The following is a 26,628-nucleotide window of genomic DNA, read 5'->3' as shown; positions in this document are numbered from 1 at the left end:
GACGCTCTCTTATATCCCCATAAGCAAGCTCCTCTGAGTAGGTACCACCCACCTATCAGATTTGTTTATCAGGTTTTGTTTCTAATAGCAGGGCTTTGTGCAAGTCAGTCTGTGTAGATACTACCCACTTTGCTAAATAGCAATACAGTATTGCTGTATTCCAGTTTGAAAGGAATTGAGCCAGAGTACTAACACAAGAGACATAACATCTTAGTGCTCGAAGTTGGTGGCGAATTGAGGATTTAAGGAATGGTTAACATTTCACACAGCTGCAATGTCTATGAAATTTGGTAACTACTGACCAGGTAGTCCATTTGGCAGGCCTTCCACGCATTATATAAAAAAAATTAAGAAACCATGCAATATACGAAAAAGCTATAACCATATATTTATATATGTTAACATAATTTAAGCGTCAATTGCGCGATGGTTTACGTTAGACGATTTAAAAGTCGATTCGATTTTGATCCCTTGGGATCTCGTCCTAAGACAAGCTTTACGTTTAATTGGATGAGTGAATAGGAATATTATTAATATCCTTAAAATGAAAATTGCTTATATTACTTTTAATTAAAAAAAAATCTTATCAATACTGGTGGTAGGGCTTTGTGCAAGCTCGTCTGGGTAGGTACCACCCACTCATATATACTGTTGTGTTCCGGTTTGAATGGTGAGTGAGCCAGTGTAATTACAATCACCAAGAACATAAAATCTTAGTTCCCAAGGTTGGTGGAGCAGTGACGATGTAAGCGATGGTTAACATTTCTTACAATTCCAATGTCTAAGGGCGTTGGTGACCACTTACTATCAGGCGGCCCATATGCTCATCCTGTAACTGTATTATATAAAAAAAAAACTTATAAACACGTTTGTATTGACTGATTATCAACGCATAGTCAAAACTATTAAATCTAGACAGCTGAAAGGAACCTGGGTCAGTTCTACAATGTAAGCATACGCTAAAAGACATTTTTGATGTTCGAGCCGGTTGGTGTGGTTGGTGGATGCTTGCCTTTCGCGCCGAAGATTGTGGGTTCGATTCCCACCCAGGACAGATATTTGTATGCATGAACATGTCTGTTTGTCCTGAGTCTGGGTGTAATTATCTGTATAAGTATGTATTTACAAAAGAAAAATAGTATATGTAGTATATCAGCTGTCTGGTGTCCATAGTACGAGCTCTGTACAAGCTTAATTTGGGATCGGATGGCCGTGTGGTTTAAAATGTCCCGGGATATTATTATTATTATTATTTGATGTGAAGTATCTAATGCGGCAACTGTCAAACTGACAGTTAATATGGCGATGCGTAGCCACGTCATGCAGCGCATATAAATAAATAACAGTTTAGCTAAATAAGTTATATTAATATTTTTTAATTTTCGTTTATGCCGTATTTATATTATTTCATAAACTATCATTTTATGTATACTATCCGTACAAAATAATTTCAATCTTTCTCATCTGCTAGACGTCTCGCGACGGCTCACTTTTTGATGTGAAATGTCGAAGGGTCGGGCAGATTGTTTTGGTTTAAGGGGGAATTTTGACTTTAAGCTAAAGGGGGGGGGGGTGATTAGTACCCATCCTACGGGGTTACTAGTTAATAATAAATATGTATGCAAAAGTACTTACAGTATTATTTAAGTAGAAATATTTTTACCTGTAACAGAATGAAATATATTAATAAATACAACATTATTGGTGGTAAGGTTTTGTACAAGCCTGTCTAAGATTACAACTCATTCACGATATATTTAATCACCAAAAAGTATGTATTTTTGTGTCCCGGTTTGAAGCGAGTGAGCCAGTGTAACTACAGGTACAGATGACATCTTAGTTCCCACGGTTTTGACTAGCCGGTTGGCGTGGTTGGTAGATACTTGCCTTTTCACGCCGAAGGTTGTGGGTTCGATTCCCACCCAGGACAGACATTTATGTGCATGAACATGTCTGTTAAAGTTAAGTATGTATTTACAAAAGAAAAGTAGTATATGTAGTATATCAGTTGTCTGGTTTCCATAGCACAAGCTTTGTACAAGCTTAATTTGGGATCAGATGGCCGTGTGTGAAAAATGTACCAAAAAAAAAAGGTAAGAGACAACAGGTGGCCACAGCCACCTTGAATTTTCAAGAAGGGCCTCTGAAAAGGGCTAGAAAGGGCCAAAAACTAATCAAGGCCGTTTAATTACGAATGTTTGTAAAGGTTTCATGCTGTTGGAACTGTGGTTAATAGACAATTTGATAATAAATTATGTATTACATATTTTGGTCTCGTGGCATGATGTAAGGCTGCAGACCCAGAGATCCTGGGTCCCATTCCCAGGTCGGGCCAATAAAAAGTTATTGGGTTTCTCTGTCATAAAATTGTCTCTCTTGAGATTGGCCGCCGTGGCCGAAATCGGTCTGGAGGACAATATTATTTTTTGTACTTGCATCTGCCCCTAATCCGAGCATTTTGATTGGCTGACTAGAATTTCATTAGCCAATAAGAACGTTCGGTTCGTAAAAAACTAACCTCCCTCAGCATGCTGAAACGTGAAAATGTCTTACCATGACAATGTCTATATATGGGTTACACTGGTGGTAGAGCTTTGTGCAAGCTCGTCTGGGTAGGTACCACCCACTCATCAGATATTCTACCACAAAACATCAATACTTGATATTGTTGTGTTCCGGTTTGAAGGGTGAGTGAGCCAGTGTAATTACAGGCACAAGGGACATAAAATCTTAGTTCCCAAGGTTGGTGGCGCATTGGATATGTAAGCGATGGTTGACATTTCTTACAATGCCAATGTCTAAGAGCGTTGGTGACCACTTACCATCAGGTGGCCCATATGCTCGTCCGCCTTCCTATTCTATAAAAAAAAAAAAAAACTTAACATCAGATGGGCCGTCTGGCTGTTTTTAATAAATAATTTAAAAAAAGATTAGCCCACTTATTATATTTTTGAAACTCAATTAATTTTAATTTTAATTAAATATACATAACTTGCCCTAATTAATAAGCTATAGGGTGAACAAACATACATAAGAAAAATTAATAGAATATACATATATTAAAGGCAAACAAAATTTCTCCACACTTATAATACGCTTTAATTAATAATAATTGACAATCAAAAATGAGCCATAATAAATATGACGTAAGGTTTTAATTTACTTTAAAAACATTTCATCTATGAAATTATAAAAACGCAACTTAGAATAATATTTCAATTCTTTTTATATAACGCGTTTGTTTAATGTACTCGTTAAAAATGTATTGGTTTATAATTCTCGTATTAATTCGCGGTACGTATATAATTTACATTTCATTAATTTTTATAAGAATATATAAGAACATGAAAGTCACGCTTAATATAAATTATATACGCGAAATACCACTCATCACGAGATCTCCTAAGCTATCCGCCCGATCGACTTGAAATTTGTCACAGTCACTCTTTCCACGACGAAGACGTTCAATAAGCACGGATTTTACGCAAATTCTATCCAAAATATATTAGTATTGTTATATACCCGTGCAGAGCCGGGACGGTTAGCTAGTTATTATCTATCCGTAACAGCCTGTGAATGTCCCACTGCTGGGCTAAAGGCCTCCTCTCCTCTTTTTGAGGAGAAGGTTTGGAGCTTATTCCACCACGCTGCTCCAATGCGGGTTGGTAGAATTCACATGTGGCAGGACTTCAGTGAAATTAGACACATGCAGGTTTCCTCACGATGTTTTCCTTCACCGTAAAGCACGAGATGAATTATAATCACAAATTAAGCACATGAAAATTCAGTGGTGCTTGCCCGGGTTTGAACCCAGGATCATCGGTTAAGATTCACGCGTTCTAACCACTGGGCCATCTCTTGTATTAACTCTGGTTTCATGTAAAATGTATAAATAAAACAAAACCAATAGATAAATATGCAGTTACATAAAAAAATCATGGTTTCTTAATAAAATAAATATATATTTCTTAATATTGTAATAATATATAATAGGAACATAATACACAAGTAAGTATTTAGAGAAGTAGAGAGTGGGGAAGAGGGGGCATGAATGAATAACCTACAAGAATAAGGGTTGGAAACTAGGGCTTACGTCGCTTGTTCTGTATTCAATAACTTTGTAAATCCTTGAATAACTTAAGGGTGGTTTTATTTAATTTCAAAGAAATCCACTAGGGTTACTTTTGAGGTTTACAAGGTATGGTATAATAGGGATAGAAGAGTCATTATTTCGTTCTATACATTGGTAACTCATTTTAATAGCGAGTTTTCAAAGTAGTCACATTAAATTTAAAAATACAACAGTACTTAAGTCACTTACCACGCACAGCTTAAGCTATGGGATGAAATTTTGCAAAGAAATTTCTTATGAAACGTAAGTAAGTATTAAGGTTTTATGAAAAATTCATCAACTAAGATGAACTTTTGTATACAAATTCGTCATTTTTGAAAGTTCGAAATAACATATAATCGATATTTACGTTGCTGTCTAATAGTAAAAGACAGCTATTACAGCGTTTCTGAAAATTCATTACTCACGTGAGTAAAATTGCTAATGAAAAAGTTTGTATAGAAATTCGCCTTGATTAGGAAATTCTGGATGTTTCTGAATAATGTTATGTTAGACTGCTTCTGTAACAAAAAAATTAACATTTAAAAACTAAAACACGACTAAAAACAGCGCTCTGAAAAGTAAGTTGCATAAAACAAATGAACATCCCATCATAAACATAAATGTGAAATGAGAGCCAAGTTCAATATTATGATATTGGTTGGTTGTTGACATCAACGACAAAAGAAGTGAGATTTAAAAGGGTGCCAAGTTCAATGGTCAGTCCTGAAATTTATTTATAACAACATAAAATATTTTATAACAACTTAAAATATAATTTCTTCTTATAACTTAGGATAATATACTGAAGCCTAAGGTCTGACTTGGCTTATCATCACACAGGGTGCTGCTCGCCAGTTCATGTGTTCATGTGTTGATTTATTATAAGTTTGCTAATTTATTTTCAGAATACGAAATAATCTCCGCAATGCCGCAAGGATATTACAGCAACCCGTGCCCCATTATGAGCACAATACCGATGTCCTGTGCTACCCCCTACAACTTCAACCCTAACCCAGCTAATCTTAATGTTGTTGTACCAAGCTGTGATGAAAGTAAGTGATGATGTGCCAGCGATTTTTTTTAAATTAGAAAGGTAGGTTGAGAGGCCAATGGGTGTCATGGTAAGTGGATATCTTCCATCGATATTGGCACTGTAAGATACTAACCCTCTACTCGGCATATTTTTTTTATGTCATGGGTAGGCGGAAAGCCTACTACACAGACATTGTCGATGTTCTTACATGCACCTTCAATCTTGGGAACGAAGATGTTATGTCCTTTGTGCCTGTAGTTGTACTGACTCACCCTTTAAACCGGGATGCGACAATACTAATTATTACGGTTTGGCGGTAGAATATCTGATGAGTGGGTGGTACCTACCCAGACGAGCTTGCACAAAGCCACCTAGCACTTAGGCTTACATTTCACATCAATGACAGAAGTGATACAGATAAACAACCCTTAGATTTACATATTACATACGATTCGCTAATATCTCTGGTGTATTACGCACTACAAACAGTTCTCGATGAATATACCTCTATTTATAACACAACACTATTCCACTTAACTTATATGCACTTTAATTTTACTTCCAAAGCTCCGATAACAACTTCGCCGTAATTCAAAACGCTATTTTTCACGAATTCATAATGAATACAATACTGTTTTAGTTCTCGACCCGCAATGTCATATCAATTCACGGTCATTTTTTTATTTGCCTGATAACAGGATTGAAAAAGATTTACAATTGAAATAAAATCCTGTTTCATAACTTGCCTTATCGGCGCGTAAATAAATAGATTTGTCAAGTAGATTTAAAAAGTAAAAGTATATAATTTCACAATCCTATTTCAATGCTACATATTTCTTTTTAATGTCTGTTTAATGTGTAATGGACCGCCGCGTTGGTCTAGTGCCTTGATGTAAGGCTGCAGACCCGGAGTTCCTGGGTTCAATTCCCAGGTCGGGCCAATAAAAGTTATTGGGTTTTCCTGTCAGAAAATTCTCAGTAGCAGCCCGGAGTCTGGAAGTTGGAAGTATGTTTTTCCGAGGCACGGGAGCGTCGGAAAAACGTGACGTGTCAGATAGCCGTCCCATCTGATAACTCTCATAGTTAGGGAATAGAGAGTGCACCTGTGTTTGCGCACACTTGTGCACTATAATATCTCCTGCGTAGTTGGCTAATCTCTCTTGAGATTGGCCGCCGTGGCTGAAATCGGACTGGAGGACATTATTATTATTATTATTTTAATGTCATAAAGTTTTATGTATTCATTATAAATAAATAAATGACAGAATATAAAATCTAATAAAAAATATAATAAATACGAAAGTAGCTTTGTTACGCTTTCCACCTAAGCCACTGAATCGATTTTGATAAAATTTCGTATGAAGCAAACTTGAAATCCGAGGAAGTACATAGGCTACTAATAACCCTAAAACTCTAAATACTTATCTTCTATCTCTCTCTAACTACTTATAAATAAATTATAATTCAAAGTATTTTATTTTAACCCAATTGTGTTCCGGTTTGAAGGGTGAGTGAGCCAGTGTAATTACAGGCACAAGGGACATAAAATCTTAGTTCTCAAGGTTGGTGGCGCATTGGCTATAAGCGATGGTTGACATTTCTTACAATGCCAATGTCTAAGGGCGTTTGGTGACCACTTACCATCAGGTGGCCCATATGCTCGTTCACCTTCCTATTCTATAAAAAAAAAAAAGTAATTCCTAATGTTTTTAATTTTTCAGGATTATCCATTTATAATAGAACACCAGGAAGAAAACTTACAAACCTACTCGGTAATGTACTTAGCTTACCTGGAGTGGCGGTAGATACACTGCTCACGGAAATATAAATGCATCTCTATGTACACGCCTTATGCGTCTTGCAATGTCACATAAATATTATTTGTAAACTAATATTTTGTTTTATTAAGACACAAACATAATTTATATTAAAGAAAGAATTATAAAACGATTGCGTATTAAGTTATTAAATTAATAAAAAAATAATGTATAATTACTCTGTCAGCCTTATATATTTGTGTGTATTAAATAAAATATACAATGTGTTACAATAACAAGCAATGTCCGATCGTTAAATATAATTGATTTCATATACATAATATAGCCGAGATGGCCCAGTGGTAAGAACGCGTGAATCTTAACCGATGATCGTGGGTTTTATGTGCTTAATTTGTGAATGAATTATAAATTCATCTCGCGCTTGAAGGTTAAGGCAAACATCGTGAGGAAACCTGCATGTGTCGAATTTCACTGAAATCCTGCCACATTTGTATTCCACCAACTCGCATTGGAGCAGCGTGGTGGAATAAGCTCCAAACCTTCTCCTCAAAAAGGGGAGGAGGCCTAAACCTAAGTGGGATATTCACAGGCTGTACTATATAATAATTGTCATATAACAAAGACAATTTTTAAGACGGTGTGCTGTCATGGATGGCGCCACAGAGGGGTTTACACCAAATTTCATCACGATCACGGTTATATGGGAATTTTTACCGAATTTTCCTTCAAAAATGACATTGTAGAGTCAAAATTATAATTCGAATGAAACTATATACAGTCTTTTCATTTTGTATGTCTAAAAACAGGCCTTATTATTAAGTTGCCAGAGTTCTATGTATATAAAATATTTATTTACAATATTTATATTCAAGTTGTTTTTTTAATTTTTTGTTCAAATTGTTTAGAGTTATTATTATTGTTTCATTAATGTTTTTATATAATTTTAATATTGTTTAATATTTTTCAAAAAATTTATGGCTATGATTCCTTGACCTAAAAATTTTTTTTTTTTTTTAATTTCCTAACAATAATTTATTGTTATCTATGGAATTTGATTAACAACTACGACTATTGTTGTTCGAATAATGTTTATACGTGGATTTTAACTAAAGTTTTTGTTTTTTACACATTAACGCAGACGCATACAGTGCGATAAAATGTATTTATATACATTTTTTTAAACATTATATTTCGTGATTTTAAATGAAATATTTATTTAATAAACTAAAAAAAAGGTTTCTCTTATTAATCGACATTAAAAAAAAGGCTATAATCCAATTTCGTTTGTGTGTATGTATGTTCGTACATAGATCATTGATTCTTTTTTATTAGATGATTGATACGTCCTAATAAAAAAATCTTCAACCTTAAGATTATTCCATATTAAAGGCAGAAAACGAGTTGATTGATAGCTACCCATCCCGGCTTCACACGGGTTGAATAAGAGTGATAGAACGATTATATATAATACATAGACATTTGTGTGCATGAACATGTCTATTTGTCCTGAGTCTGGGTGTAATTATCTATATAAGTATGTATTTACAAAAGAAAAATAGTATATGTAGTATATCAGTTGTCTGGTTTCCATAGTACAAGCTCTGCTTAGTTTGGGATCAGATGGCCGTGTGTGAAAAATATCCCAGGATATTATTATTATTATCTGACGAGTGTTTGGTATCTGCGCTGCCGGCTTTGCACTAGGCAATGAAATGCCATTTTTCTCAACGATACATAAGAATTAAGAGATTCAATTGAAACAAAGTATTAAATAATGACTTCGTGGTTAATTAAAATTAAATTAAAATATTAAAATTAAATGAAAATTCATAATTTCTTATAAGAAATATACGAATTAAGTATATTTTTTTAATTTTAATAATTTTCATCACGCAAAAAATATTTTTAAGATACTTCGGTATGCGATTATGTACCCTAACGACTTGTGCCCGCGGCTTCAGCTGCTCGGTATTCAGTTTGTGATTACGAGAGTACAGACATACATACGCCCACGCGGATATATCATATCGGTAGTGCTGTTTCATCATTAAACTAGCAGGCGGACGTCTAAACTGCCAATAGACATCAGCACTGTAAGAAACATTAACCATACCTTACATCGCCAATACGCCACCAACCTTGAGAACTAAGATGTTATGTCCCTTGTGCCTGTAGTTACTCACTCACTATTCAAACCGGTACACAACAATACCAAGTATTGTTGGCAGTAGAATATCAGATGTTTGGGCGGCACCTACACAGGCTTTGCACATTGCACAATATTTCATACTGAAATCTTATTATTACTAAAAGAATATCTCATGTTACGTCTGGATGTAACTTTTTAATGGTGAAACAATTATTAAGAACAGCTCATTAGTTCCAGAGTTTATCTATAACAAACGAATCTTCATCATCATAACATCGTCGTCCACTGCTGGACATAGGCCTCTCCAATGGCACGCCACTGAGCTTAATCTTCAGCTCTTGATTTCCATACGCTGCCTGTCACTGCGTATATCGTCACTCACCTGACTGGAGGACGTCCTATGCTACGCTTGCCAAGGACTACAAAAATCTTACCTCTTTACAATATTGTTATAGAGCCTTAGATAAAAACGTTCAATTCTTTTGGATTCGGTTCAGAAAGCGTTGGACGGAAATATTGGAGTAACTTTAACAAAATTAATAGCGAATTATCACTTTTATTATACATCAAATAAACCCTCGACGCTAAACTTTCGCAATGAACGATGGAATTCCTGGAATTTTGGAGGGAAAATTAGCTTTTATTGAATCAAAACCAGCCAATTGTCTATGGAAAGTATTTTAATTTGTGACTGATTATTTGAATAATTGCTGTTGGAATTTATAATGGTGTTATTTCGGCTTTGCTGTGGTTTTTATATATAACGTTTAATATTTGATGATTTACTAATGTTACAGTAACAGCCTGTTAAACTGCTGGGCTAAGGCCTCCTCTCCCTTTTGAGGAGAAGGTTTGGAGCTTATTCCACCGCGCTGCTCCAATGCGGGTTGGTAGAATACACATGTGGCAGAATTTCAATGAAATTAGACACATGCAGGTTTCCTCACGATGTTTTCCTTCACCGTTAAGCACGAGATGAATTATAAACACAAATTAAGCACATGAAAATTCAGTGGTGCTTGCCCGGGTTTGAACCCACGATCATCGGTTAAGATTCACGCGTTCTTACCACTAGGCCATCTCGGCATTTACTAATGTTAAGAGAATATAAATGTTAATGATAGTTTTATCTATATACATATATAAACTAAGTATCCGCCCGATTGACTTGAAATTTGTCACAGTCACTCCTTCCCCGACGTAGACGCATACTAAGAACGGATTTTACGCAAATCCTAATCAAAATACAATTATTATTATCTACCCGCATTATATAATGCAGCGACTTCTCGTCAGTCAATTAGTTTTTTTTTTATTATTATTAAATACATAGCCAACGAATGTACTACGTGACAATAAGCAGTGAATAACTAGTATCAAATTCTAGTTCACAAGGTTGGTGGCGCATTGGCGATGTGAGGAATCGTTAATATTTCTTACAGCGCCAATGTCTATGGGCGGTGGTGACCACTTACTTATCTATATTACAATAATGTTTATTGTATTAATGCAACTACTAACTGCATTTATTTTACTCTATATTACATGTGTAAACATCTAACTGCGAGTCCGAGCGAGGTGACATCAGCGTGAGATTCGTTATTGTGAGTGCGTTAATGTGTGCGTGAGATCGGTACACAATACTAACTAAGACAAGAGTTTACATCAAGACTCGTGAGTACCTTTTTTTACGCTGGAAAAACGTTACGCGTTTCCCCCACGGGAACAGTGGGGGGGTATGTGGGGCTCGCTGATGTCCGAGGCGCCGATTGCGCCCCGAATATCGGAATACCCACTGAAACACCAGCGGTACCCTTCCGTCTTAACGAGGAGTGCCACGGAATCGCTTGCGCATGCTACCGCGACGCTCTGACGGACGACCTGCTTATGCAGGCCTCCATTCTCTAGGGGGATTACCAGGGTACTGAGAACCCCCCTATTTTTTTTAATTACAAAATCTTTCAATGACCACCCATTTCGATTATCCATACCTGCCAAGCGTCGCAATGGCAAATTTTTTACAATTAATTTTATTTTTAAAAGAAATGGTTCTATTTTAATTTACGGTTAGCGAAGCATGCGTAATAACTAGTTTAATTATAATTAAAAATAATTTAACCGTCATTTTGTATTAAACATTTTAAAAACGTAATCTCAGCCGCGATTCGTTACGTTCGAGCTATTCAAAACAAAACTTAGAAAAGTTCATTAGTATTTTAATTTCTTTTTTTTTTGTTATTTTCGCAGTTTTTTTTTATGATAACATTTCCGTTCTGGTTTCCATAATGTTCAGTTTTGTAATCGGGTCACTTGAAAGGAATATTGGTGAGTAAAAAATATTTTTTTTTTTTTCAAAATTGGAACGATTTATAATTTAAAATAAACATGTCACGGAGCGTGACAAACGTGAAACGAAATTTATATATTATAAAATAAATTTTTTTTTTTGTTATTATTATATAACAGCAACGAAGTATATAAAGGTAGTACAGTCGCCACGCACATACAAGGGAGTAGAGAACGGATAGAAGGCATGACGTCATAAAAACGCGTCATGCCGTTTTCCGTCACGGCATACGATTCGGTTTTACCTCCAAAGCGCGCCAATAGATATTTCGCATTAAAGAACAAAATAATGTATATTAATATAAAAGCGTTTCACTCGCGTACTTCCCGTGGTTTCTCCCGCGTACTTCCCGTTCCCGCGGGAATACGGGGACAAAATGTAACTTATGTTACTCGCTGCTAAAGTAGCTTTCCATTGGTGAGAAAATTTAAAATCGGTTTAGTAGTTTAGGCGTGAAAGCGTAACAAACAAACAAACTCACATTTGCATTTATAATATTAGTTATTTAATTTTTTATAGAAAAGGAAGGCGGACGAGCATATGGTAGGCCCATCGTAAGTGGTTACCAACGCCCATAGACATTGGCATTGTAAGAAATGCTAACCATCGCTTACATCGCCAATGCGCCACCAACCTCATGTACTAAGATGTTATGCCCCTAGTGCCTGTAATTACACTGGCTCATTTACCCTTCAAACCGGAACATAACAATACGAAGTACTGCTGTTTTGCGGTAGAATATCTGAGGAGTGGGTGGTACCTACCCAGACGAGCTTGCACAAAGTCGTACCACCAGTGGACATCATCACAGTTACAATTAGTATATTAATCTATCATTTATCCTACATTTAAATGAACGAACTAACGCTATATTCATGATATTGTTATATACATATTATTTTCAGAGAGCGAGCTAAACATGTCTGTATAAGAACACCTATGACCGATATGAGAAAACAAAATAAGAACTACTGCATGACGAAATGTAAGTATTATATTATACATACTGGTCCACACTTCTGGTGACCCAAGAGCTAGCGCTTATTTTGCCCAAAGGCTGAGTCTAGCGGTGCAGAGAGGCAATAGTGCGAGCGTCTTCACAGGACAATCTTTTAGACAGCGTGTTTTTGCTATAAATTTGTATAGTTACAAATTATATATACATATTAATATTATAAAAAAGTATTATATTTTAATTTATGTGGACCTGAAACATCCCGGTCGTGTCGGATTGCCATCCTATCGGATTATGAGAGTGAGTGGACTAGATAGTGCATATGTGTTATCATAATATGTCCTACGCAGTTTATTTAGTCTCTCTTGGGATTGGTCGCCGAGACGTAAATCGTTCAGGAGGGTATTTTCCAAGCCCACATGGACTGCTGTGCCACTCTGTTCTTACTTGGTATCTCGGCCACGTGCCTCCTTGGATATAAGGTAAATATGCGACTGCCAGGAGGATTATTACTGTGATGATGACATGACCGAGGGTCCATTATCTAGCGAGACCAGCCAAATGCACAGGAAATATTAAATTACATATTTTTTGTTCAACACGAATACACTCTAGTCTTCATAAAACCTGATAGGAATCTGTAGAGAATTTGGTAACTCGATAAAACCTAATTTATATTGACTCGAAATGGAAATTGAATCTAGGACTTCGTGATCTAGTAACCTAGCCACTTGACCTAGTCAGCTGTTAGGACTACAATTACACACGGACAAGAAAGCTTAGTTTAAATTTAAGCTCACTGTTAATGTAACTGTCACTTGAAAAAAAACGCTCAAACCCCCCGACATTATAATTGCAAATGTCTGCTTTGAAGTCAGCCATTTTGTTTGCTTATGCTTTAGAGTTCCGACTACACTGAGCGACTCTTAAATCCATATATAACAAAATGTAATTTATCCTTTGAAACGCTTTTTTAAATGTATGCTAGAGATCAGAGAACGAAAATGTTCGTCGAAAGAGAAAACAGCACAGAATTTCTTGTGGTTGCTGTAAAATGTTTACATCGCAAATAAAGTTAGCTCAGCATAACTAAGTCGAAAGAACTAACATGAGAATTAAATAAGATAAATATTGTTAGAAATATAATAATAATATCCTGGGACATTCACACACGGCCATCTGATCCCAAACTAAGCAGAACTTGTACTAAGGAAACCAGACAACTTATATACTACATATACTACTTTTCTTTTGTAAATACATACTTATATAGATAATTACACCCAGACTCAGGAAAAACAGACATCTTCATGCACACAAATGTCTGTCCTGGGTGGGAATCGCGGGAAAACCCACAACCTTCGGCATGTAAGGCAGAGTATGTACCAACCACGCCAACCGGCCCGCCATATATGTCAAAACTATAAAAAAAACTAAAAACTGTCTATGATCTCATTTCGATATCTTTTATAATATTGACAGTCCGCCTTAAGGCTACGTGGCCGCGTGTGAGTAAGGTCTACGTCATTTAACTCAGCGGCAGTTAATACTTTAAAAGTATATAAATAAATAGACAAATAGTAATAATGATACAATTTAACTATGGAATGCTTTGCCTGAGTCCGTATTTCCCGATAGGTACAATGTTGGTGTCTTCAAATCCAGAGTAAACAGGTTTATAGTTTTAACAGTTTATAGGCAAGCGTGCTACATCTTAGACCGTGTCGATGCTTGACATCAGGCAAGTCAAGGGTCAAACGCTGGCCTATTAATTGTAAAAAAAATCAATAAAAGGAAGAGATCATTACTTGAAAGATAAGACCGTCCCTTGCATGCATCATTTTACAGCCCGCAATTATGTTTACATAGCATGACTTTTCTTAAGCTTTTGTTTTTCTTTTTTACTTATATTTTTCTTATGAGCGTGCAATATTGATGTTTAATAATAATAGTAACAATAATAAATCACGCCCTTATTATCTTAATGAATACTTTCCAAAGACATTTTTTAATAGCCTAAGATCTGATTTACAATTAAAAATGGCGATCAATTATAAATATGACCCAAATATGCTAAGGCTAGTTACCGTACAGGCTAGAGGAATTCAGAGTCAGATGAAAGCAACTAACCTTTCCAGTCAACTGGCACACATTCCTAGTCAGTGGAGTCATCTGGACTCTTCAACGTCAAACAAAAACCAATATTTATATTGCAAATAAATATCATACCTGTATATATTTTTTTTAATTTGAAACGTAGATTGTGTTACTGGCTGGTAATAAACAGGTAGGCACATTCAAATACATTAAAAATAAGGCACGGACAGAACCTCTTCCGAGATAAAAATACTATAATGAAAAAACCTTAAGATGGACGCTTGACTTTTTTTTTTTTTATATGCCCCGGGATGGCAAATGACTCTACTCCACCTGATGGTAAGTGGTAGTAGAGTCCAAACGCGACGACGGCCAGTACAGTCGGGAAGAATGTTCTGTACTAGCCGTCCCCGCCTTGCTGGCCCGCAATATACTTAGTATTACTTTTGTGACAAATAAGTGACTCGTGACTTTTATGGGACAAATAAAAATCTCAGTTATTTACCTATACTATTTGAGTTATAAATTTTAACCCATGACTCTAGACGAGCTCTACGTATACAACCCACCCATCGAAATAAAATATGTATACGCGATATACAATACTCAGAAATGTCAAAAATACATCTGTTAAATAATTTCATTATATAAATTCCATTACGCTTGTACTGAGCGTTAATAACTCTATGAAACGATTTTATTTCCAAATAATTTCATTCCGGTAAATTTAAAACGATTTATTTTAATTTGTCGAGCCGGTTGGTGTGGTTGGTAGATCCTTGATTTTCACGCCGAAGGTTGTGGGTTCGATTCCCACCCAGGATAGACATTTGTGTGCATGAACATGTCTGTTTGTCCTGAGTCTGGGTGTAATTATCTATAAAAGTATGTATATACTAAAGAAAAAGTAGTATATGTAGTATATCAGTTGTCTGGTTTCCATAGCACAAGTTCTGCTTAATTTGGGATCAGATGGTCGTGTGTGAGTAAAGGATAAAAAAAAACTGAGACATATTGCACTTACCCCTACTTTCCTCGTAAATAATATACTTACGGTATAGTCACTTTTCGCGTATAATAGACAGATAAAAACTATTATTATTATTATTAGATATTCATGTTCCAAGAGATCAGATAGGTGTCACCGAACGCAGATGACATCCATCTTGGTGACAAAGCAAAGGTCTCAGGTACTAGGAGATCGTAAACAGTAATAGGGTTTCACCAAATGCAGGTTACACCAATCTTGGTTATTGGGTGTGTGCGTCGTGTACCAGGAGATCATATACACTGAGATGGTTTAAGCAAACGTGGATGACACCAATCTTGGTTATGGAGTGAGTGTCTCATGTACCAGGATATCGTAAAACGCAGATAATATCTAACTTGGTTTAGAAGCGAATTTCATACTTGAAATCGTTATATTGAATCGTTTATACCTTTTAAGCCAAACTCTAGACCAAGATTGTTAAAATCTATTTATATAAAACAATAACTGGCTAACCAACATTTTATAAGGTAGGCTATGGAAATTGCCACAGGGGAAACCGCGGGTAAAGCCAAGCGCTTTAATCGCTGCTATTATTATAAACGTAGAAAAGTTTTCAAAAAGTATTTAATAATAGACGCAGCCTCATTACGGTATCATGTATAGATGTTTTTAATTCCTTTAAAGCCCGGCATTTATTTTATAATGTTCTTGTTGTTTCGTATCTTAATGGCGTTCTGGGAATGACGTTAAACGGGAAAATATAGTTATGTGATTTCAAATGGCTTTTAAATGATCTCAAACGGAAATGCGGTAAAGATAAAAAAAAAATTAAACCTTCCATATTTAAATATTATTCGAAAAACTAAAACGCTTTATATCGTTATATATATATCTCTGGTTAATGCCCGTAATACTCCCAGTTGGAACGATTTTTCCGACATATTCAACAAGCGTCGTCATAATTAAGTTAATTCACACAAAACTTTAATGAATCATACACCAAAACCTTATTGATCACTCCGTTCATTGATGAAAACCGAATGGAAATCCGTTCGGTAGTTTTTCCGTTTATCGTGTACAGACACACAGACTTTGTTTTACCATGAGTAAAGAACAACATTGCAAGCTATTTGTATTTATATATGTCCTTTAATACAGTCAACAGTAACAGCCTGTGAATGTCCCACTGCTGGGCTAAGGCCTCCTCTCCTTTTTTGAGGAGAAAGTATGGAGCTTATTCCACCACGCTGCTCCAATGCGGGTTGGTAGAATACGCATGTGGCAGAATTTCAGTGAAATTAGACATACATATTCGTCACGATGTTTTCCTTCACCGTATAGCACGAGATGAATTATAATCACAAATCAAGCACATGAAAATTCAGTGCTTGCCCGGGTTTGAACCCACGATCATCGATTAACATTCACGCGTTCTTACCACTGGGCCATCTCGGCTCCTATCCTTTAATATAAAGACATTTACTTTTAATGTGTAACATTTTATTACCTCGCGGGTAAGGCTCGTATGCCGTGACGGCAAACAGCATGACGCTCTCTTATGACGTCATGCCCCTAGTACAGACTAGGGGCATGACGTCATAAGAGAGCGTCAAATACTTTTAGTACGGAACTCCGAAATACGTTTCCAAAAAAGCAAAACTTCTAAATGAAACCTCTTATATTAGGAAGATTAAAATCCAGTGTGACATGAGGGAAATAAATTAAAAACGTACTGGCTGATATATTACTCGTGGACTAAATTTAGAATGGTCTGTATTGCATTTTTAAATGGGATTGTTATTTGTTAAATAACTAGGAAACTGTCATTTACATATACGTTAAATACATAAGTTGTGTACAATTTGATTTTCTGCCTCTTTACATTTGATACAAAAATTCAGCGAGTTCTTATTAAAGTTATGAATTTATTTGCCCGCGACTTCGTCTCCATGTTTTGGGGGGGTGGTCTTATGTATAAAAAAGTAACCTATGTACTATATATACTAGCTAGATTTACACGAAATTTCACCAACAGCCGTGAAGCGGGGCATACAGACTGACAGAAAAAACCATCATCACCATCAAGTTTTTTTAGTTAATTTTATCTATTTTTCAAGTATTTTTTTCTTCTTTTTTCAGGTATTATGAAATATATCGCCATCAATATTATTGCGACCGGTTCAGCTTTGTCAAATCGTCCTGTTAAGTTTACGGTAATTACCTTTTTATAATAAATCATTAAATATTTGTATATAAACAGCTAGATTTTAAATACATAGTATTTTTTTATAGAATAGGAAGGCGGACGAGCATATGGGTCACCTGATGGTAAGTGGTCACCAACGCCCATAGACATTGGTATTGTAAGAAATGTTAACCATCGCTTACATCGTCAATGTGCCATCAACCTTGGGAACATAGATGTTAGGATCTTCGTGCCTGTAGTTACACTGGCTTACTCACCCTTTAAGCCGGAACACAATACTAAGTACTGTTGTTTTGCGGTAAAGTACCTTATAAGTGGGCGGTACCTACTCATACGGGCTTGCGCAAAGTCCCACCAAGTTACAAAGCCATAGTAGTCCAACAACGCGACCCCCCACTCTTGATTATAAGCCGATAGTCGTTACGTCATACTGCGTTATTACAATATTTATATATATATAATCATAATTTTGTATTTTTTCAGTTAGATCAACGTCCTCCGTTATCTATTAATTGTGATAAAGCTATAACTGAACAGGAATATGAACATTCATTTAAAAAATCTGATACTTTTAATAACAAAGACAATAATTATGTACATCTAAATAATTATGACGTCATTAAGTATAACACTGACGCTATTGATGACGATGCAAATAGATTAGTAAATTTTGAAACAAATATTCTAAATAATGATGAACCATCAAAATATGATGATAGTGAGACAGTATTTAATAAAAATAAAGAAAAAAGAAGAGATGAGAAAGAATCAGCGAATATGAATACGAACTTTACTACAATTTACTTAGCCGGGTACGATGATGAAATTTTTCAAATAAAACAAGAGCTTCAAAATAAAGACACAAGTAAAGAATTACTTATTTGTTTTTATCTGTGCAATGACTTACATTATAATGATTTGGGTTGCCTTTATACTGACATTAGTATTCTACAAGATGTTTTATGGAAATACACGCATTACTTTTGCGTCGATAATCAATTTTTAAAACCTACCTGGTGTTTGGATGATATTATTACTACATACAATTTTCCTAATCGAAAAGAAAGCATAGACGATAACGCTCTTCAAACAAAAAATATAAAAAAAGAAGTATCTGAAGCAGAGCAAGATAAAAAAGTACAAGATACTACAAGTAATAATCTTAACCATTTTAATTGTAAGCCATTTAATATTAGTAAATATTATCCGAAGATTATTAACCCTAATGAAAACGATCTGAACGGTAGTGATATAGATTTACTTAAGCACATATTAAAAGGAGAAAATATTACTAGAGAAAAAGACGACAGGAGATATCTGAATCCGAACAATTATAGCAAGAATGGATGCTTAGAACTTGATACTGGAAATACTGTAAATACATTAGAAAGAGAACATAATCAAAACTGTTCGCCTCTCAATACAGGTGATGGAAATAATCCTATCTACACCAACGTAGACTATAGTGCCGAGCCTAATATAATATTTGAAACCATAAAGAACCAAGATTTCATATCAAATATAAACCAGGACAAAAATTATGATTATAAACCTGAAAACTTAAAAGCTGAAACACTTGAAGTCATTGAAGATTCAACACAAAATCTCTCCGACCCAATTAACAGTACATCTACCAACGAAGCAAATATTTTACAATATGGAACTAATTCAATATCACTGAATAACATAGCTGCTAATACAAAATATACAAATAACACAGACGATGGAAAATATAATGGAACTTTTAACGGATTTTTAGACGACTTCGTGAATTTTACAGAGAGTGAAATTAATAAACTTGAACCTCCAAGTGTTGAAATTATAGCCGAAGATAATCCTTTGTATAACAAATATACAGCTATAGGTACGTATAAACCTAAGCTAGATGAAGTTTCCTTAACAGCAATATATAATTATGATCGAACTCCACAAGCATTGTGTAATAATAGCCAAAATATTTTTATACCATCGAATTTGAAAGAAGCTGAAGTTACTTTTAGACAACCTGAGTATTCAGTAAAAAAATATCCAAACCAACCCTCAGATACAACAAAGCGCTCGAACGAAGACCAAACAGAAAATTTGCTTGAGAATAATGCACAAAATAAACATCTTAATATACTAGTGACCAATGCACCCTATATGTATAATTTTATAAATAAACAATCAACTAATTTAAAATCACATATACGATGTCATATAAACCATAGTGATTTGGGTGTAAGCATATGCCCAATTTCAGATCCTAAAACTAATATAGCATTAGTTCGTTTGCCATCAACATATTTTAAACTCAATCGCAGAACAGAAGATTTATTAACAAGTTTAGTAAATGAGAAAAATCCACCGTTATCCGGACTTGGTAACAAGCAACATTATAGTTCTGAAAAATCGACACTTGATCTAATATTAAGTGATAAATTGAAGCTTCCGATAAAATTCTCAATAACAAAAGAAGAAAGAGAGAACAGAGTTCCAAGCTATCAAAATTCGGATGCGAAGAATGATCAAATTAAAAAAGTTGATGTGAGGATATCTCCACAAATATGGAGAAAAAGTCCAACAGTTATAGAGTATAATTCTTTACCGATGGTTTATTATCCTGAACCCGATAATGGTGTTTTTGCTCAATCTAATAATAAAATTAAACCTCTTTATGAGTATTATAAGTGTTCAATAACTCAAGATACTTTAGAAAAATTTAAAAATAATGTTTATCTCGATACCCAAAGAACTAATATGAAAGATCTTATAAAATGGAACTATTTAAAAAACCCACCCTATAAGAGCATTGTAAAAAAAATTACTCAATCATTTTCTAAAAATATTAATGATACTCAGAACATAGATTACTCTACATATAATAGCGGTAAATATGACAGAGCAGAACCGATTATTTCAAAAATTAATATGTTTGAAAGCAATAATAAGCCAGTTTCCCAAATAGAAAGGAAGGTTTTGCCAGTTGATTCTAAAATGGAATATAGACAAAACCACGAGACTATTCTCGGTTCTTCAACCTTACCTAATTTTTATCCTATTGATCCAACTTTACCTTACAAGCCATTAGTAACATCTCCGTATTCAGTATTAAAAAACAATATAGACGTCCCAACTATATTATCTTGGCACTCGCCATGTACTATAAACAAAGCATTAAAAACAAATTCATTAGACTTTGAACAAGTTACATCTGATCTTTTAAAAACAAAAAAAGGACTCAATAAAATACCAAAAACTTCTGCCGCGATTGATTTCATTCCATCGTCCTATCCGACCAAATGTTTTTCAAGCTCAAATCTCGGCATGATCTCAACCGATCCAATATTATGTCAACTTCAAAATCAACAATATTCGAATGTTTCTGAATCTCGAAAAAATGTTCTACCAAATTCTATTTCATATGCTAACTCAAAAAAAGTAAATTTAGTATCTGAACTGTCTTATAGTTTGCCATTAGCATCAGTTTACGATAGATCAAATAAAAAAAAATTAAAATTTCCTGATTATGTAACTTCTGTAATTTCTTCATTAAATTTCAAATCTTTACAGAAAACGTCTATTATGTTACCGAATAAAAATGATCTCGGTTTTCCATTGAATGTTTTATCTCCATTTGGTTTGCCTTTTTCAAGATCATATCCACCGAGAAAGTCTGTACTTATCGTGTCATCTTTATATGATTATATGGAGATGTATGACCTTTTTTCACAATACAGATTTCCATGTACTAATTCATTATTAGTTAAGTCTTTAGAAGATAAAATATATCCATATTATTACATCAAACCAAATATTAGGTATATACCTAATTATTTAAAAACTAGTCTAAAGGCACCAATCAATAATACACGATTAGTAGCGCCAACACCTAGTCCACTTACAACAGGTCTTAGTTCAAAAGGTATTCCAGATCATCTTTCATCTTTGCCTACATCATCGAATAAAGACTTAAGTTCTACAGTTTTTCCATTTCCTATGTCATCATTGCCTATTTCGTCAAATAAAGTACTACCCACAAATAGTCTTCCAATCCCTATTTCAACTAGGCCTAATTTATCGACTTTGGAACGTGGACGAATATCTTTTCCAGCACCAGTTCAATCTTCACCTATTTATTCAAATATTGATCGAAGACTAAACGATTATTCAATTCCTAATTCATCTTTGCAACCTTCATCAAACGTTAGTTCGAAACTATTTCATCCACCCATTTCATTTTTCACTTCACCGTGTACAGATTTCAAATCAAAAGGTACGCCATTTCATCCGATACCTTTACCTATTTTGATGAATAAAGAAATAGGTACAAATAGTGTTCCAATTCCTATTGCATCTTTATCAACTTCATCTTGGCCTATTTCATCGACTATAGATCGTGGGCCAAAAACTATTTCAGCTCCTATTAAATTCTTGCCAGTTCCATCGAAGCTAGATTTACGTCCAAAGGGTTTTCCACTACCTACATCATCTTTACCTATTTCGTCAAATAAAGAACTAGGTACATTATTTCCACTTCCTATTTCATCTTTACCAGTTTCATCTTGCCTTATTTCGCCACCTTCACAACCTAGACCAAAAAATTTTGTAGCTCCTTTTCACTTTTTGCCTATTTCATTCACAACAGATTATCGTTCAAAAGGTTTTCCTTCTTCCACTTCATCTTTGCCTATTACATCGAAGCTAGATCAAAATTTAAAAGGTCCTATTCATTCTTTGCCGATTACATCAAATGAAGATTTTAATTTAAAAAGTCTCCCAGCTTCTTCGTTTTTGCCTGTTTCATCAAATAAAGATTCAAGTTCAAAGAGTTTTCTATTTTTTATGCCATCTTTACCTATTACGTCAAATAAAAAAGAGGGTACAAAAAGACTGCCAATTCCTATTTCTTCTTTAACCATTTCATCGGCAATAGATCGTGGACCAGAAACTTTTCCTATGTCTATTCAATCCTTGCCTTGCTCGAATCTAAATCGAAGCATAAAAGGCAGTTTTCCTAATATTTCATCTTCTATTTCACCGTCTTCATACTGTAAAACTTTGCCGTTTTTATCAAATCTTGGTCTTTGTTTAAAAAGTTTTCCAGCTCCCATTTACTCTTTATCTTTTTCTTCGCCCCAGGAGGTTATACCGAAAACTATTACTTCTCCTGTTTTAAATAGTTATCAATTTCCACTGTCATCTTTACCTATTTTATCAAATAAAGAAGTAGATACAAAAAGTCCTCCAACTCCAGTTTCATCTCCCTATCCTTTTGTATCAACTTTAGAAATTAAACCAAAAATTCATCGAAAACCTATTCTATCTTTGCCTATTTCATCGAACAAAGATTTAAATTTGAAAGGTTTTTCAACTCCTGTGTTATCTTTGCCTATTTCTTCTCCCCTGAAAGCTGTAGCGAAAAGTATTACCTCTCGTGTTTTATCATTGCCTTTTATGCCCACTATAGCCAAAAACAATATATTGGAATATGCAAAGATGAATAAGTCATCTTTGCATATTCCATCTACTTTAGAAATTGGATCAAAAAGCTTCCTTCAATCTGTTCCTTCTTTTCCAAGTTCTTCAGATATTGAATTTCAACCACGATACATAACACCTTCTTTTTTACCTTTACCAGTTTCATCCAATTTAGAATTTCAACCAAAATATCTTTCAGAGCATATTCAATCATTGCCATATTTGTCAAATTCATCAAATGTAGACCTAAACTCAAAAGTTTTTCAATCTCCTGTTTCATATTTGCCATTTTCATTGAATAAAGATTTTAGTTTAAAGGATTTTTCACCGACTAATTTATCTCGGCCTGTTACAACTCCAGAAAAAGTTTTTGCAGCGCCTATTCAAGATTTTCCTATTGCGTTGAATTTATATCTTAATTCAAAAGGTTTCTCGCCTTCTATTTTATCGACTTCAGAACATAAGCCAAAAACTTTTCCAAAACCTTATCAAGTCTTACCTGTTTCATTGAACATCAATCCTTGTTTAAAAGATTTACCAATTCCTATTATATGTGATACTATTCCATCGACTTCAGAAATTAAATCAAAAAGTTTTCATCCTCTTCCATCTTTACCGTTTTCATCAGCTATAAAATTTCAACTAAAATCAATTCCACGACACATACAATCTTCGCCTATTTCACCCAATAAAGGTCTTAATTTAAAATATTTTTTACCGACTAAATTATCTTGGCTTTTTCCTTCGACTCTAAATATTATGCCAAAAACTCTTACAACCCTTAATCAATCTATGCCTATTCTATCGAATAATATTAATTGGAAAGAATTTCCATATTGTATTTCACTTTCGCCAACTTCATCCCCTTTAGAATTCAAGCCAAACATTCTTCCAGGACCTAATTCGTCGAATGTACACCCTTGTTTAAAAGGTTATTCGTGTCCTGTTTCACCTTTGCCTGTTGTATCGAATCAAAATCTTAATTTAAAAAGTTTCCGAAAACATATTTCACCTCATTTTACTTTGCCTATGTTAAAAAGCATCGGTTCTATAAGTTCTTTTAATTTATCAAACGCCTCAACATTACAAGAACCATATCAAACTGAAAAAAATCAACCAATATTAGCTGAAATTAGAAGCTATTCACAAAATGACATGTACGATACACGTAGGAATATTTCATATTTTACTAACTTTAGACCTACATCTACACCTACATCTCAAGAAGTAAATTTAGTGGACCCAGCTTCTTATCAAATCATTTCAAATAAACCACTTTATCAACCTTTCAATCCTAATTTTTTTTCAAGTAAAGTAATAAATGGCGCTCATTCAAAAGCTCTTAAAACACAAGATAATGTAATTAATCCAGTACCTTATTTATCGATTTCAAACCATCGACCATCTGAAATAATTTCGAATTCTTTTTCCAATCCATATGAACAAAAGACAGTTCAGTATTATCCAAATTTCAAATCAATGCCTAAGCCACAAAGTGCAGTTTTGAATAACGCACTTCCTAATTCATTTACTGGTAATTTACCATCTGTATATCCATTCAAAGCTAAACCCAAAACCATTTTTCCATTTAACGAGCCAAAAATACAATCGAAAACATATTCGTATATTCCATTTCAATCAGATCAAGAAATTGAAAAATTGCCATTAATAAATAACGCAGTTTATCTTGATTCTCAAAGCCCGAAGTCTACCCTAAATTATCACACACACAACCCACAATCACGCTCAAATTTATTACAAAATTCATCAAGTCAGAGTAAATTAAAATCTATTTACTTACCCACAAGATCTAATTTAAATAACCTCCATCCTTCCTTTAAATCAACAATCACAACTGTCCCAATATCACATTCAGTCACGGAGGAAGATAGAATATATACAACTTGTAATTTACAAAAATACTTATCTCATACTCAACACGATTTACAACCAATCTTAGGTACTACTGAATATCCATCAGATATATACACGCCAACATTTGCTTCAAAGTTTGAACCAATAGATTCTAAAACGAAATTGACATCAACATTACAAAGCTTGTTACCAGCACCGTCACATTATAAAGAAAAATTAATAAAATTTTCACCTTACAAATCTAAGCTCCCCATTCAATCTTCTAATGAAGAATTTATCCCAGAATCTCTATCCTATCGAAACACTCAAACAAAATTTGATAGAAAATATCCTCAATATCCTACAGAAATTAACAGTCCAATTCAACGCAATCTACACCGAATTACTGATACAGAAGTCTCAAAATCCTTTAACAAAATAGAACATATATATCCAAAATCATCATCTTGTTGTGTACATGAAAATTTTCGCAATAAAAATAATTCAATAAATCAAACATTAAATCATTATATCAATAAATATGGTGTTATAATACCTATCGATATAATTAAATACGAACCGAACAATTTGAACAAATTCAATATTAAAAGTAATAATCCGGACATTGAACTGAAAGCTTGGATATCTAAACTGAAATTCTTAAAACCAAAAATTGTTCTAGACGAAGTTGAATATACAGCAATTAATTTTATACCAATTGTCAAGGATATCGCACGATACACACCTGAAATTATTCAAGATACGGTTAAGAGTTACGTTCAGAAATATTACGGTAAGCCGATTGTTTTAAAACGAATATACAGTTTTTGTCAACACTACGACATTGATGTAACAAAGAAGACGGGCACAATTTATATAATATGGCCGACAATTTATAAATGTTGTTTCAAGTATTGTTAATGTAATATATTATAAATAAATATATTTTTGAAAACTTTTATTAAAAAACAATAATTGTATTATTTTTTTATACTATAGCGTCCGTTAAACTAGTAACGTGCTTTTCGTAAAAACAATTTACCGGTATAAAACAACTTATGTCGAAGTGCATTCCCCGATTATTTTCAAAGCGATTTCGAAATCCAAACAATATGCTAATTAATAATTGAAACAAATACCTACATATATCATGTCCCTACATTGTGAAAAAATAATATTTATGTATTATTATTATACATGCAATATTTTATTTCTAACTCATCCAAAATCATATAAAAGATAAACATTTTTGCTCCTCTTAAAGCAACAATGTATGGCCTACACACGAGGATAGTTGATATTTTCATGTCGCGTCATATTACCGTCTGTGGCTCACTTAGGACAACGGGTGAGACTTCGGCCTTCATATAAGTTATATGAAATGCTACAGTACGTATGAATATGTATACAATTAATTTGTAAATTAAAGCGAGCATAATATTTTGAGGGGTTTTCGGAGTGGTGGCCTAGATAAGCAAAAAGGCCAGTGGGCAGACCACCCGCTTGATGGTCAGACGATTTTAGGAAGATGGCGGGTGCTCAATGGATGCGACTAGCACAGGACCGGGAGAACTGGCGCGCCTGTGAGGAGGCCTATGTCCAGCAGTGGATTAATGCGGGCTGAATATGATGATGATGATAATA

At 34.3% G+C, this 26,628-nt stretch overlaps 3 protein-coding genes across 3 annotated transcripts in view; 2 read left to right on the top strand and 1 right to left on the bottom strand.

Moving 5' to 3' along the window:
- The window catches only part of LOC126779996 (igLON family member 5-like), a 110,119-nt gene that overhangs the window by 61,809 nt on the left and 21,682 nt on the right, over nucleotides 1-26,628 (bottom strand). Inside the window, exon 2 of the mRNA XM_050504233.1 lies at nucleotides 1,636-1,663. The gene's annotated coding sequence lies outside the window, so the exon portion shown is untranslated. The remainder of the gene's footprint in view (nucleotides 1-1,635; nucleotides 1,664-26,628) is intronic.
- LOC126780154 (uncharacterized) lies at nucleotides 3,214-7,039 on the top strand. Its single transcript, XM_050504427.1, has 3 exons — nucleotides 3,214-3,294; nucleotides 5,020-5,166; nucleotides 6,869-7,039. The coding sequence occupies exons 1-3, from the start codon at nucleotides 3,246-3,248 to the stop codon at nucleotides 6,973-6,975; spliced, it is 303 nt and encodes a 100-aa protein (XP_050360384.1). The 5' UTR covers nucleotides 3,214-3,245; the 3' UTR covers nucleotides 6,976-7,039.
- LOC126779865 (mucin-17-like) lies at nucleotides 11,345-26,282 on the top strand. Its single transcript, XM_050503985.1, has 5 exons — nucleotides 11,345-11,399; nucleotides 12,327-12,406; nucleotides 17,604-17,677; nucleotides 18,154-25,868; nucleotides 26,249-26,282. The coding sequence occupies exons 2-5, from the start codon at nucleotides 12,361-12,363 to the stop codon at nucleotides 26,280-26,282; spliced, it is 7,869 nt and encodes a 2,622-aa protein (XP_050359942.1). The 5' UTR covers nucleotides 11,345-11,399; nucleotides 12,327-12,360.

The sequence above is a fragment of the Nymphalis io genome, chromosome 30, assembly GCF_905147045.1.
Source record: "Nymphalis io chromosome 30, ilAglIoxx1.1, whole genome shotgun sequence".
Lineage (NCBI taxonomy): Eukaryota > Metazoa > Arthropoda > Insecta > Lepidoptera > Nymphalidae > Nymphalis > Nymphalis io.
This window is presented reverse-complemented; position numbering and strand designations above follow the sequence as displayed.

Excerpts from the sequence above, each read along its gene's own strand:
- LOC126780154 (XM_050504427.1), top strand. The coding sequence starts at position 3,246 with ATGTACTCGTTAAAAATGTATTGGTTTATAATTCTCGTATTAATTCGC. Across the intron at positions 3,295-5,019 it reads AATTCTCGTATTAATTCGCG|AATACGAAATAATCTCCGCA; the intron begins GTACGTATATAA and ends ATTTATTTTCAG. Across the intron at positions 5,167-6,868 it reads TGTACCAAGCTGTGATGAAA|GATTATCCATTTATAATAGA; the intron begins GTAAGTGATGAT and ends TTAATTTTTCAG.
- LOC126779865 (XM_050503985.1), top strand. The coding sequence starts at position 12,361 with ATGACCGATATGAGAAAACAAAATAAGAACTACTGCATGACGAAAT. Across the intron at positions 12,407-17,603 it reads GAACTACTGCATGACGAAAT|GTATTATGAAATATATCGCC; the intron begins GTAAGTATTATA and ends TTCTTTTTTCAG. Across the intron at positions 17,678-18,153 it reads ATCGTCCTGTTAAGTTTACG|TTAGATCAACGTCCTCCGTT; the intron begins GTAATTACCTTT and ends GTATTTTTTCAG.